At 47.1% G+C, this 15,037-nt stretch overlaps 1 protein-coding gene across 6 annotated transcripts in view; it reads right to left on the reverse strand.

Annotated features, from left to right (window-relative positions):
* NF2 (NF2, moesin-ezrin-radixin like (MERLIN) tumor suppressor) overlaps positions 1-2,394 on the reverse strand; it is an 81,197-nt gene extending 78,803 nt beyond the window's left edge. For 3 of the 6 annotated variants that reach the window (XM_087423987.1, XM_004429806.3, XM_014787006.2), the window contains exon 1: positions 1,871-2,391. In XM_087423987.1, the coding sequence (XP_087280113.1) occupies positions 1,871-1,984 (114 nt within the window). In that variant the 5' untranslated portion in view covers positions 1,985-2,391. Of the gene's footprint in view, positions 1-1,870 lie in introns of all 6 variants that reach the window. The other 3 variants (XM_087423986.1, XM_087423989.1, XM_087423988.1) reach the window with 3 other exon arrangements.
* Positions 2,395-15,037: the final 12,643 nt, after the last annotated feature.

The raw sequence follows: 15,037 nt of genomic DNA on the forward strand, positions 1-15,037 counted from the left end.
TCCTCCCAATTGTCTTTCACCAAAACCTCCACTGTTCCTGAGAGTACCCTTAAGCATAAACGTCTCTGCTTTGTTGCAAATGAAGTCACTACCTTTGGGAAGAGATTAGAAACCAAGGGTTTTAAAGCCTGCTTCTCCCTCCAGGCAAAATCTCTGAGCCCTTGGAGGAAGGGGGGATGGGGGACACACTAAACTGAAGTCTTTCCAGTTTGCCTCTCCTGGCTGGAACTACCATCTCACAAACTGAGGTTAGGGACAAGAACAACTGGGGTCCAGTATTCTCAGTGTGCCACCAGGGTACAGCCCCCATTCCATAAGTAGGAGCTGGGTGGAAGAAGCAAGTTCCATCTTTCAACTTCACACACCCAGGACTTAGCCTCAGCAACAAGTAGCCTTGGGCAAGATGAGAAGCTCTGAAGTCCTGCTCCTCCTGGGAAGAAAGCCATCTGACTGGGAGCCAGGAGTAGAGGGAGCCCTGTGTTCTGGGTTACAGCAGTCTAGAGTGGAATTTCTACCTTGCTGAGCTGGGAGCAGGGAGGGTGGTAGCAGTCTTGGTTCAAAGACCACAAACTCTCACCTTTCTTACCAAATTTTGATAGATTTTCTTTTTTTTCTTTTTTTTGTGAGGAAGATCAGCCCTGAGCTAACATCTGATGCCAATCTTCCTCTTCTTGCCGAGGAAGACTGGCCCTGGGCTAACATCCGTGCCCATCTTCCTCTACTTTATATCGGATGCCGTCACAGCATGGCTTGACAAGCGGTGCGTCGGTGCACGCCTGGGATCCGAACCTACAGACCCCAGGCCACTGCAGCAGAGCGTGAGCACTTAACCGCTGTGCCACCAGGCTGGCCCCTTGACAGATTTTCTTGAAAAGATGTTTCTTCACTTGATGTTTGCCCTTAGGACCATTTCCAGAGGGTTTAAATTATTGTTTTTTCAAATAATTTTTACCAGTTTTACAGGGGACCAGCTCAGTGGAGCTCCTCACGCTGTCCTGATGGAAGCTGACCCTGTCTAAGGCTGCTTTTGTGCTACATGGTAGAGCTGAAGAGGTGAGTAGTTGCAACCGATACCCTACAGCCCAAAAAGCTGAAAATAATTACTATGTGGCCCTTTACAGGAAAAGTTTGCCAACCCCTCACCTAGGTCACTGCTGCCAATGCCAATCCATAGACCACCCTTTGAGTAGCAAGGACCTAAACTACTTGAGAGGCAGTACTGTATTGGCTAAGAGCTTGATTCAAAACCTTACCTCACCATTTACTAGATATATGGTTTGGGGTACCTACCTCATTGGGTTGCTGTGAGAATTAAATGTATGAATGCCTGGCACTTAGAAAGTATTCAATATATGATAACTTATCATCATGATAGAAACTGTATGGAAAGTTTAAGACACCATCTCATTCCTCAAACAGTTTTTTTCCAGAAAATTTAAGTTTTGGAAAAGAGAAACAAGTACAGACTTTCCAATAAAACGACATGCAACGTTTAATACCAGGGGTACATAATATTATCTAATGAAGTAAAAACTCTATAGAGCTGGAGCTGAACCTGCCACTGAAAACTAGAATTCGCTACCACGGATGCTTCCAGTCTCTTGCAGTAACAATGAATGAAAACCTTCAAGAAGTGCTTCCAAACCCAAAATTGAAAAAAGCAGCAATTATCTTTAACTTGAGGATTTGGGCCTAGATGGTTCCTTCTGGTTCTAGCAGTCTCTACCTATACCCAGAGATGATATAAGCAGAATCCCTCAAGCTTCCACCTCGACTGTCACCGCGGCAAGGGCGCCCGGGTTGGTGGGGCCCGGCGAGGGGATTCTGGGCTACCCCTCTCCGCAGCCCGTCGGGGCTGCCGGCCGGTTACCTCGCAATTGAACTCCATCTCGGCGTCCATGGTAACGATCCGCACGGTGAACGTCTTGGGCTGCTTCCTCTTGAGTGAGCTGAAGCTCATGCGGGAAGCGATGGCCCCGGCCATGGCGCGGGGCTCAGGCCCGGGACCCTCGTGCCCCGAAGCCTGCGCTCTGGGCCTGTTAGCCCCCCTGGAGGAGCCGCACAGGCCTCAGAGCCACCATGGTGGCCGGCCGGCCGGCCCGGGAGCTGTCTGGGTGGCGCGGGCCCCCAGCGGCCAGCATGGACCGCGAGGACCCTGCCCCGGGAACGGAGAGGGGACTTGGGAGGCGGGCCCTGACGGCCGCGGGCAGGGAACGCGAGCGCGGACCGACGGGGCGGGTACGGCCCGGCGCTCCGGGACTCGGGCCGAGGACGCTGGGGACGCCCGTGTATCAGCCCCTAGACAGCGGCGGCCCAGACTCCGGGCGCCTCTCAGCGGCCGACGGAGGTCTCGGGGCCGCGCCGCAGCCGGGCGCGCACGTGCGCGCGTGGCTGTCACCGTCCTCACTCCGCGCACCCGCGGGAAGCGTCCCCTCCCCGCAGCCCCGGGCCTGCTCCCCGCCCCGCCCTCAGGCCCCCCAGATCGCTACACACAGCGCACCCTACCAGGCGGCCTCCGCCCAGACGCCACGGTTGGCTGAGAACTCTGAGGAAGGCGGGACTTTCCCTGCTCCGTCCAGCCTTCTTCAGAACGACTCCACCAATTGAAAGTTCCGCTCTGACCGGCGGCGGAGGCCTGGGCTCGGCGTTGAGTGGCTATAGCGGCAGTCACTCCGAACGCTTTTGTTCGTAGGGGTACGCCTACTCTAGCAAGGCTGGTTGAGGCGGCGGAGCCCGGCGCGCCTTTCCCGGGAAACCGCGTAGAGACTGGTCCAGGGGCGTGGGAGTTGGCCCCTATGGACCGAGTACGCGCCGTGTGTGGCGCCCCAGGACGTCGTGTTTCGGACACCCGGAGGCTAATCCTGTTTGGCATTTAATTAATTACATTTATTGACCTCTATGTTTCTCAAAAACTTTTGAGTCAGTTGTGGAGGCCGCTTAGGTTGCCAGCAGTCTCCTCCAGATCCTTCTGCCTCTCTTTAGGAGAAATATTACCAAAGGGGTGGGGGGTGAAAATTGTACCTACTTCATGGAGTTGTTGAGAAATTTAAGTGAGTTAATATATATAAAGCTTTAGAACGGTGGCTGGCGCATACTAGGTTGAATCCTATGAAATTGCTGTTTTTGTAGATCAAAAACGGCCGAAAAAGGGAAGCATTTTTTATTTTGTTCTCTGTGGTTTCCATTTTCGAACCATTAACGTGCATTTATTTTTTTTAAATGTCATCAAAGGTTATAACGTGTGTGTATGATGGGGGATTATAACTTTATGTACTTAAAAAATAAATTCTATTTTAAGATAATTGAATAAAGACAATTTCATGAGTTTTAACTGAACGGTAAGGGCTCCATGAGTGTTAACCCTCATTAGCATCGTCCCCACCCTACAGCTGAAGAAACAGAGGCTCAGCATGACAGAGCCACTTGCTCCCGGTCACCCAGATAATGAGAGGCCAAGCTGGGACCCAGGGCGATCCCACTGGGTATTACCACTGCACTGCCCTGCTTCCCTGGTTGTGGCTTCCAAATTGCTCCTGTTGCTGCCCGGAGAAATATGAACTACAGTTCTGGAGCACTCAGCAGACACTTGCTATAACTATGCTAATAGTATAAGTCTGGCTCTTCCCCATGGGCGCCTACAGCACCAGGAAGCACCAGCCAGGCCCCAGGAGTCACTTGCTGGCACGCTCAGCAGGGCTGCTGTGGTGGAACATTATGTCTGTCTACTGCTAGCAAATTCTCCCCACCAAAAGATTGTTCAGGGCAATATGGGCTTGGTGTGGGAGTGTCTTCATTTTCATCGCTTCAGTTCTTACTTGCAGGAGGGAGAATTGGATTCTCCTATAGTCTCCCTACAGGGACAAAAAATCAGGGTTTTAACCCAGGGCCAAGGCTGCTGACAGAAAATAAGAGGCTCTGGGAACCCACTGAGGAGTAGGAAGAGGAGGTGGATCACACAGCAGCTGCTAAAAATGATATTGATGGCCAGTAATAGCTCGCTTTTATGGAGAGCTTACTAGGTGCTAGGCACCGTGCTGATTGGCTAAACATGCCAAATTGAATGTTCCTGGGGGGACATCCAGACCTGGATGTCCATATGGGTCTGGATCTCAGAAGGGAAGCCAGGGCCAGAATTAAAATAGATGTGATGGAATATTATGCTGGCATTAAAAGTGCCATTCACAAAGAATAAACAGAGATGATAATAGTACCTACCAGATAAGGGTTTGAGAAGGAATAATTCAGATAGAGCTCGTTACGAAAGACCTGACACACAGACACCAGTTAAAATAAATATCTATTGAACGAATAAGTGAAGAATGTGAGGAAATACTATGGTCTCAACTATGGAAACAATATTAATAGCTACCATTTATTAAGTGCTTACCATCTAAGGTATTCTGCAAAGGGTTTTGCATGCTTTATTTCTTTTGATCTTTATCAAGATCCTATTTGGTACGTATTGTATTATATTCCTAGTTTATATATGAGGAACTTGGATAAAGCTGAAATTAAGTAATTTACTGAAAATCGTAATTGGTAGAACTGCAATCTGCATTCAGGACTGTTTTAATCCAGATCTTACCTGACTTACATGTCATTCCTCCATTCTTCCAGAAGATCAGTGGTTCTCAAAGTGAGGTCCCTTCCCTCCAGGGACATTTGGCAATGTCTGGAGATTTTTTTTCTGGTTGTCACAACTAGATGGTGCGCCTGTCCTCTATGGCTAAAGGCTAAGGATGCTGTTGGGGCCGGCCCAGTGGCGCAAGCGGTTGGGTGCACACGCTCTGCTGCCATGGCCCGGGGTTCGCCGGCTCAGATCCCGGGCGTGCACCGATGCACTGCTTGGCAAGCCATGCTGTGGCGGCGTCCCATATAGAAAAAAGTGGAGGAAGATGGGCACGGATGTTAGCCCAGGGCCAGTCTTCCTCAGCGAAAAATGAGGAGGATTGGCAGATGTTAGCACAGGGCTGATCTCCTCACAAAAAAAAAAAAAAAAAAAAGGCTAAGGATGCTGTTAAACATCCTACAATGCATAGGACAACCCCGCACAACAAAGAAGTATCCCACCCCAAGTGTCAATAGTGCCAAGATAAAGAAATCCTGCTGTAGAGCAATAGTTCCTTTTTTTTGAGTCAAAAACAATCTATTGAGAATCCAATGAAACCAGTGGACCCTTTCCTCAAACGAATGCACACATGCACAGAATTTTGCATATTGTTTTAGGAGATTCATGGAAAAACTCATCCAAGCACATCTATGAACCCCAGAATAAATCAGCTCATCCCCCAGATTAAATCAATTTATCCTCAATGCTACATGTTAGTTCTAGATTATGACCCCTCTGCCAAAAACTGGACTCCGTCGTTTTTGGCCACTTGCAGAATTACTTTTACTGCACATTAGCACAAAGACAGTGTCCCGCACTGAGGGTGTTATAAGAAACAGCCCTGAGGAACTCTGTCTTTACAGTAGAGATTTAGCTGACAAAGGTTCACACAGCATCCTTTCTATGAAGACCCATGAGAAAAACAACTCTTATGCCCCAGTACTTGTATTTCTCATGAGAGGCTGATTTGCTTTTTATTTTTTTAATAACTTTTATTGTGTTTTTCCTTCTTTTACAAGTAATCCATATGCATTATAAAAAGGAAACAAAAAACGGCAGATAAGCGGTGTGGTAGGCATAATTCTAAAATGTATCCCAATGACCCACAGCCTTGTATAATACTCCTCCTTGAGCATGGGCAAGACCTACGGATATGATGGGATATTATTCCTGTGATTATGTTACTTTATACGGCAAAAGGGATTTTTGCAGAAGTAATCCCTAATCAGTTCAGTTCATTAAAAGGGAGATTATTTTGGGTGGGGCTGACCTAATCAGGCGAACTCTTAAAAGGGGGTCTAGAGGTCCAGCATGATGGAGAGAGTCAGAGAGATGCATTCCTGCTGGCTTGGAAGAAAACAAATATCCACGTTGTGAAATGCCTATGGGGCCACATTGGAAGGAACTCTGGGTGGCCTCTGGGAATGGAGAGTGGTCCCCATCTGGCAGCTAGCAAGCAGAGGGACTTCAGTCCTACAACCACAAGCAGCCGAATTCTGCCAACAACCTGAATGAGCTAGGAGGAGAATCCTGAGTTCCAGATAAGAACTGTGATATGGCTGACACCTTAATTACAGCCTTGTGAAACCCTGAGCAGAAGATCATGCTAAACTATGCCCAGATTCCAGACCCGTGACACTGTGAGATAATAAATGTAATTACCACTAAATTTGTCATAACTTGTTACACGGTAATAGAAAACTGATACAAGCAGAAGGAAAAACAAATTTTAGCTTGCATAATCCACTGGCCCACTACTTTCATATAGTACATACTTTTTTGTGATTTGCTATTTTCTCATTCATTAATATATTATGAATATTTTCCCATATCATTAAGTATTCCATAATATAATTTTTGAAGAGCTGCATAGGATCCCATGTATGGGTGTAATTTTTTTTCTCTCTTACACAGAACCATGTTACCAATCGTGTTTCTTTCTTGGAGTTTGCTGTTAGGAAGCTCAGAGCCAAATTTGAAGTCAGCCTCTGACAATTGTAACTGGCCTTGCCTTATCTTTGGCTTCATCTTATTTTTCCTGCCCTTATGCCTCACTTTGCATTATTTCCCCACCCACTTACTGTTTATTTGTTGCACTAGCTGTATTTCCTTTTATGAAGTTATGGATCCCTTACTTACAGGTTTTTTTGTTTATTTATTTTTCTTAGGTCAATACTTTATATAACAAGTGTTTTTTACATATATATAATTTTTAAACTTTTTTTTAGAACTAATATTAGACTTAAAGTTTGCAAAAATAGTATTCTCTATATCCTCACTCAGCTTCCCCTAATGTTAGCATACCTACTTAATCACAGTACAATTATCAGAATCAAGAAATTAACATTGATACACTACTATTATCTAAAGTAAAGATCCTATTTAAATGTCACCAGTTTTTCTGCTACTGCCCTTTTCTGTTCCAAGATCCTATCCAGGATCCCACAAAGCCTTTGGTTATTTCTCTTTAGTCTCCTGCAGTCTGTAATAGTTTCTCAGTCTTTTTTTTTTTTTTTTAATGACCTTGACACTTTTAAAAAGAGTATCGGCCAAGTATCTGTTGAATTTCTCTCAACTCGGGCTTGTCTTGTTTTCTCATGACTGGACTGATGTTCTAGATGTATTTTTGTAAGCTGCACCACATTCCTGTTGGAGTGCGGTGGAGATAGAAACCAAACAAACTAAGAGGCTCTGGCCTGTCTGCAGCCTGAGGCTCGGGAGGTGACTTGAGTCATTAATCATCACCTGGCCCAGGTGAGCTGGGACCTAAGATTTCTGAGGCCATGGCCAGGACATGTTCCAAAGCCCTATCCTGAGGCACAGAGCCCGAATGACAGCAGGCTGCAGGCAACAACTCCTGTCTGAAATAACAGTGGGAAAGAGCCTAGACCACCAATTGCTAGTATTCATCCTGCTCCATTCAGTCCTGGAATTGAAGATCTTTGAACTTGCCTAGGATGTCGCTTGTGGTATTGGAGGCAAGCAAACCTGAGTTGGAATTTCTACTTCTCTGTGACCTTGGACAATTTAGCTTCTCTGAGTCTCAGTTACCTCATCTGTAAAAATGTGCATAATAATAAATGATGTGACATGTTTAAGAACTCCTCTTAAATAGGAATTAATATTTATTGAGCACCCTCTATGTCCAAGGTGCTGTGTGACCTCAAAAAGGTTTATATCATCTCTGGGCCTCCATTTCATCATCATTTAAAATGGGGAGAATAGGGGCCGGCCCGGTGGTGCAAGCAGCTAAGTGCGCGCACTCCGCTGTGGCGGCCCGGGGTTCGCTGGTTCGGATCCCGGGCGCGCACTGACGCACCACTTGGCAAGCCATGCTGTGGCAGCGTCCCATATAAAGTGGAGGAAGATGGGCATGGATGTTAGCCCAGGGCCAGTCTTCCTCAGCTAAAAAAGAGGAGGATTGGCAGATGTTAGCACAGGGCTGATCTTCCTCACAAAAAAAATAAATAAATAAAATAAAATGGGGAGAATAGGAAATGGGATTGTAAATAGCAACGCTTAACAGCACACATTTATTGACCTTTTACCAAGTGCTCATCTTCATACACGTGCATTCTCATTTAATTCTCATGATTAACTAGGTTATTATGCCCATTTGACAGTTTAGAAAACTGAGGTGCCCAATGGCCAAAGAACACGTAGCCTAATAGAGATAGAGTCCGGATCTAGCTCTGGGCCCATGATCTTCCAAGGATAGCGTGTTGCTGATAGCAAGGGGCCTTGTCTACAGTAAACACTGAAAAATGACTATTTTATGGCCTAAAATTCACGCTTATGCCTAATTTGCAATTTGCTGCTGTTTCTGTGTTCCTTACTGTGGTAGATACTTCTGGGTCTTGAGCTGACATTCTGTATTAGTTTCCAAAGCCTTCTATAACAAAATAACACAGACTGGCTGGCTGGGAACAACAGAAATGTATTGTCCCACAGTTCTGGAGGCCAGAAGTCCTGGATCCAGGTGTCAGCAGGGCCGTGCTCCCTCTGAAACCTGTAGGGGAGGATCTTTGGCATCTTCCAGCTTCTGGTGTCCCCAGATATTCGTTGGCTTGTGCAGCATCACGCCAACCTTCACACGGCGTTCTCCTGTGTCTCTTCACATCGTCTTCCCTCTGCACACATCTGTTGTTGTGTCCAGATTTCCCTTTTTCATAAGGACACCAGTCATACTGGATTAGGACCCACCCTAATGACCTCATTTTAACGTGATGACCTCTGTAAAGACCCTATTTCCAGGGCCGGCCCGTGGCTTAGTGGTTAAGTGCGTGCGCTCCGCTGCTGGCGGCCTGGGTTCGGATCCCTGGCGCGCACCGACGCACCACTTCTCCGGCCATGCTGAGACCGTGTCCCACATACAGCAACTAGAAGGATGTGCAACTATGACATACAACTATCTATTGGGGCTTTGGGGGAAAAATAAATAAATAAAATTATAAAAAAAAAAGAAAATCTTTAAGAAAAAAAAAAAGACTCTATTTCCAAATAAGGTCAGGTTCCGAGGTACTGGGGTTAGGACTTCAATATCTCTTTTTTAGGGGACACATATGGGAAAAACACTTGTGTGTTTCTCCTTTACTCTCACATTTACAATTCTTCTGACACCAAATAAATGGGTTTTCCACACCAAGCAATTCTCTGCAACACCAGCTGGGTGTTCTACAACTCAATTCAATTCCAACACTAACTAGAGTTAGTGCAGACCCCACAGGTTAAGGGCTCAGTCTCATGAGACTGTCCCCCCCAACCAATCACAAGTCCAGATTGTCATCTGTACTTCTGACTGACTGGCTATAAATTGAGGTTCCCATGACCTCTTCCCTGGATTTGATAATTTGCTAGAATGACTCACAGAACTCAGGGAAACACTTGGGTTTACTGGTTTATTATATAATAAAGGATACAGATGAACAGCCAGATGAAGAGACACAGAGGGTGAAGTCTGGAAGGGTCCGGTGAGCAGGAGTTTCTGTCCCCGTGGAGTTAGGGTGCACCACTTTCCAAGCACACGATGTGTTCACCAACCTGGCAGCTCTCTGAACCCCACACTTTTGGGATTTTTATGGAGGCTTCACGACGTAGGTATGATTGATCATTAACTCAATTTCTAGTCCTTCTCCCCTTCCAGGAGGATGGGAGTTAGGGCTAAAAGTTCCAAGCTTTTATTGATGGTTTGTTCTTTCCTGTGACCAGCCCTCATCCAGGAGCCCACCAAGCATTACCTTATTAGAACAAAAGATGTTCCTATCACCCAGGAAATTCCAAGGTATTTAGGAGGTTTGTGTCAGAAACCAGGGTCAACAACCAAATATTTGAACAAAAAGTGTTCCTGGTGCTTTTATCACTTAGGAAATTACAAGGGTTTTAGGAGCTCCGTGCCAGGAACCAGGGACAGAGACTAAATATATATTGTCTATTATTTCACAGGACACAAGTCAACCCACAACACTCCCCTTCCAGGAGCAGGCTCCAAGAGCCATATTTATGCCAAGATAGCTGGGAGGTCCAGGGAAGTTACATTTTTCAGGAAGGATGCCTTCTGTAAACTTCACATGATTCAAAACTTTGTATTCCAAGATCCTTTTTTCTCCATAGGAATGAATGTAAAGTGGGCAAGGAAATGCGCTCACACAGCTCATAAATCTACAACCACCTTACCCTATTTTTGCTTTTGCTTTTGCTTTGTATCTTTGCAGCATTATCTCTGCCTGCAGGCCCTGTCCTATATTAACAGGACCACCTGTCACGGAGGTGGCTGGTCTTCTTCGTGGTGTTTCATCACGTCCAATAACCACTCCAAAGATATTGATTTGGGGGCGTGTTTTTCAGCACTAGCATCTCTACTTCGTGAATCCTTGAATGATGTTGTCATAGCTTTTCTAAGTGGTTTATAATGACAATGAATGGCAAAAGAACAGCTCTATAGTCACGAAAAGCCTTTGCTAGAGTCCAAAGCATGCTAACAACAGTGTGATTTGCTCAATAATGATGCAGAATGTGGTCATTTCCCGGCTACAGTGGCGCCGCCTTGTGGCAGTAGCATAAACAGTTTATAATTCATTCCATCCCTACAGCTTTTTTTTTTTTTTTTTTTTTTTGGTGAGGAAGATCAGCCCTGAGCTAACATCCACGCCAATCCTCCTCTTTTTGCTGAGGAAGACTGGCCCTGAGCTAACATCCGTGCCGATCTTCCTCCACTTTATGTGGGACGCCGCCACAGCATGGCCTGAGAAGCAGTGCGTCGGTGCGCACCCGGGATCTGAACCCTGGCCACCAGCAGCGGAGTGCATGCACTTAACTGCTATGCCACGGGGCCGGCTCCCCTACAGCTTTGAAATTAATACCTAATGAGTTAAATTGTTTTCTTTTTCTGGCATTTGTATGATTTCCAATTTATACATGAAGTGACACTTCGTTAATGTTTTCACGTGGCACTGTGTCAAAGTCACATAATTCATGTCTGCATATGATGCATATTGCAGAAAGGCTGGGACTTGGCAGTGTGGCTCATGCCCCGGCTGAGACATAAAAGCTTCCTTATCCCTGTTGCTCCTGTTTGGGGTCCCATAGGAGCTGGGGGATGAAATTCTCAGACAGCACTTGGACCCGTGCACAAAAGCCCATCAATAAGGAGCGGGTGACACAGCCACAGCTGGGTAATTTGTCTCTTTGCTCTTCTGCAGCCCATTTGGTGATGATCTATTTGTCCTAGAGAATAGATGATGGCAGGTTTGTCCATATTTTACGCTTACGAACCTGCCTGCTCGTCTCTGCTTGGCTCTGCCCATCTGTCTTTGTCCCTGGTTCCTCTCATTTCATTTCACAGATTGGGCAGCAAGCCTTGGCAACAAGTTATGAAGGTGGATTCTATGAAGGCAGCATTGGGAAAGGAAGGGGGGAGGAGAAGAGATGGGTCAGCTCCCTGCAGAGAGGGGAGAAGTGGACAGGTTCAGGAGAAAGAGATGTCACAGACTCTTGGTGGGTGGGAAGGGACCTCAGAGAGGAAGGGGAGGGAGAGACCCTAGGACAAAAGACAATGATGCTGGGGAGTCCTGCTCATAGAAGATGGCTTGAAGAGCGGAGTCCAATCCCAATAATTAAGTTGGGCCTAGTGCAAAACCTAATTGTGGTTGCCAGCCTCCAAAATGGCCCCCATGACTCTCGTGTGTTGGTATTCACACCCTTATAAAGCCCCCTCCTACACTCAGCAGGGCTGACATGTGTAACCAATGGGACATGCAGAAATGACAGAGTGTGACTTCCAAAGCCAGGTCATAAAAGTCCTTGAAGGTTCCACCTTACTCTCTCTTGGATCATTCACCCCGAGGGAAGCCGGCTGCCATGTAGTGCATACACTCAAGCAGCATCTGGAGAAGCCCATGCGGCAAGGAAGCTGAGGCCCCCAGCTAAGAACCAGCACTAACTTGCCAGGCGTGTGAGCAACCCACCTTGGAAGCAGATCCCACAGCCCCAGTCAAGCCTTCAGAAGACCACAGCTCAAGCTGACATCCTGACTGCAACACTGTGGGAGACCTGGAGCCAGAACCAGCCCAGCTAACCACTTACTCCTCAATTCCCGACCCATTTGGAACAGTGTGAGATAATAAATGTTTATTGTTTCAAGCTGCTAAATTTGGGGGCAATTTATTCCACAGTAATTGGAAATGGTCTAATTCCTTATTTGTGGAATGTTGTCCAACATCTATCTGGTCTGCTGCCCAGAATGCACAGTCCATGGAGCAGGGACCCATTCATACCAAGCGCTCAGTTAACTGGCGTTGCATATCGCTGAGTGCCACAAAGACAGCCCCCCTGCCCCACTCCTTCAAGCAGGGTAAATGGCGTTAGTTAAACAAGGAAAAGATTCTGGGATGGAGTGGGTATGTATCCTGGGGAGAGAAATAGGGTTACAATTAGGATGACCAAACACCTCAGTTTCCCCAGGACAGAGGGATTTCCTGGGACGGGAGACTTTCAGTACCAAAACTGGGAAAGTCTGGGGTAAAGTGGAATGAGTTGGTCACCCTGGCTGGCTGGGATGGGGGTCTCGAAGCTGCACTTCCAGTGAGCTGCCACACTGTGGCTATGGCATGGGGACAGAGACCCATCTTCCATCTCTCCCAGTCAGCAGTGGGTTCATGCTTCTAGAGCCATCTAGTTTGATCTTCCTGCCCCATTTGACTGGAGGGAGATGGGAAAACGCTCTTGGAAATGCCTAGATCAGTGTGAGGAGGCTACAAGTCAGGCCTCCCTCCTTCCCAGCCGAGGTGGCTACAAACACCTAGAACTTGGTAAGGATTCTCACCCTAGACCAGGAAGTCCAGCCCCTCCCTGTCCAAGAGTCCTGGCTTTCAGTGGCTTCATTGCCAAATACCCTCTACCATATGGCCAATGAGTTTCTATGCAGCCTCTATTGTCATAATTGAGTGACAGGTCACCAAGGCTGCCCACTCCATTGTTAGAAAAGTATTCTTTGTACTGAGTGAGACGCTGCCTCCACGTAATCTCCACCCTCTGATTATATTCAATTGTGCTGAACAATTCAAACCCATTTCTTCCTGGCAGCCCATTCACATACTGTGCACACATCGCTTCCTCTGCCTAAGGTTCTCCTTGCCCTGCTCCCTTCTGAAAGCAAACTCTCTCTACTTATCCTTTAAAGCTTAGGTCCAAGGTTAGTCCTCTTGTGAGGCCCGATGGAGGTGGTCACTTCCACCTCTCCACGCCTGCTACAGTCAATTCCTAAGGGAAGGGCAGCGCCGCCACATGACACCAGTGACATCTTATTTGCTGTACTTCCGTCTGCCTATCTGGGCTTTTCCTGAGTGGCTGTCACTGGGAACCCTTCAATCACACTGATTTCCAGAATGAAGGGCTGGCTCCCTTTTGGTCCCTCTGACAACCCCAGGGAGCCGCTGGGCCCAGCTGTGTCTCTAAACCCTCTCTGTGCTCTCCCTTTTTTTTTTTTTTTTTGTAAGGAAGATTAGCCCTGAGCTAACATCTGTTGCTAATCCTCCTCTTTTTGCTGAGGAAGATTGGCCCTGGGCTAACATCTGTGCCCATCTTCCTCTACTTTATATGGGACACCATCATAGCATGGCTTAGACAGGCGGTGGGTTGGTCCGTGCCCGGGATCCGACCCTGTGAACCCCGGGCCTCCAAAGCAGAGTGCACGAACTTAACCGCTACGCCACAGGGCCAGCCCCTCTGTGCTCTTCTTTGTTAACACAGAGAGCAGGTCTCAGGCTCACAGCCCTCTGCCTGAGCTGCAAGGCAGCTGCCACATTGCTGTTTTCATTGCATTTATTTTGATGGCTCTGCCTGTTTATGACAATCGGTTCAGGTTTTCCATTTATCGTGATGATATACAGTTTCCTTTTTAAATAAATCATACAAATAATACATGTTCATAGCAACTTTAGAAAAAACAAGAAAAAAATCATAGTTCAAGCCTTACTTCCTTATAGACGTCAGTACTGACCCTCAAAGTCTATACAGGATCTCCTTTTCTCTTCTCCCTCCATTATAAGTCCTCATAGCTCCCCATACTTCTTCATAGCTTCTACTGCAGTTGGCAAAAATATTTTTGTGTCTATTTTTCGCTTATTCAGTAAATATTTAAAGTGTCAGGTAGGAGAGGTGAGGAGAGAGAGGCCTAAGGCATCTGCCCTGGAGGGGCTCAAAGTCAGTGCAGATTTCATTTTGTCTCCCCTGCCAGGTCTTAAGTCCCAAGAGGGCTGGGGCCTTGTTGTTCTGCCCACTTTTGGTGTTTCAGAGCTTAGCACAGGCTAAGAGTAGCCAGGCTGACTCAATATTTGCTGGAGGAATCTCAAAATTAAAGCCTGCCCTCCACTCCCCCACCCCAAGCGTGCCAGGAGGAAACCACAGGTCAGCGAGTGGACATCCTTTTCGGGGTCGTTCATGTACATTTCCACGTCCTTCTGGAAGCGATTAGGCCTCTGTGCCCCGCTGTGGAGTCTGCAGACTCTCTGCCCCTACTAAGTAGGGTCTCTGACCTAGGAGATTGTGCACTGAGAAGGGATTAGTTTAGAGGGCAGGCGAAAGAGCTGGGCAGAGCGGGAGGAGGGGGGCGGCCTCAGAAGGCCCAGGCAGAGATCGAAAGAGAAAAGGACATGACGCGGAGGGAAAGCGTCCCTGCAGCCCGGAGCCTTGTCCACCTGTCTTAAATTGTTAAGGAGTTTGTTCCTTTGATAATGAGATAAACACTGCCTGTGTACCCCTCCTCCCCAGAAAAACGCACGATTTCAGGGGGTTTTCTAACCCTCTGCTGCGCATCCTTGAATGCCCAGTTAAGAAGCCCTGGTGTCATTGTTCGATACTCCCATTTTACCGAAGTGGACACTGAGGCCCAGAGTGGGCAAAAGGCTTGCTCAAGGTCACAGAGCAAGTCAG

This window comes from Ceratotherium simum, chromosome 35, assembly GCF_057802395.1.
Source record: "Ceratotherium simum simum isolate JZ-2026a chromosome 35, ASM5780239v1, whole genome shotgun sequence".
NCBI classification, from domain to species: Eukaryota; Metazoa; Chordata; class Mammalia; order Perissodactyla; family Rhinocerotidae; genus Ceratotherium; species Ceratotherium simum.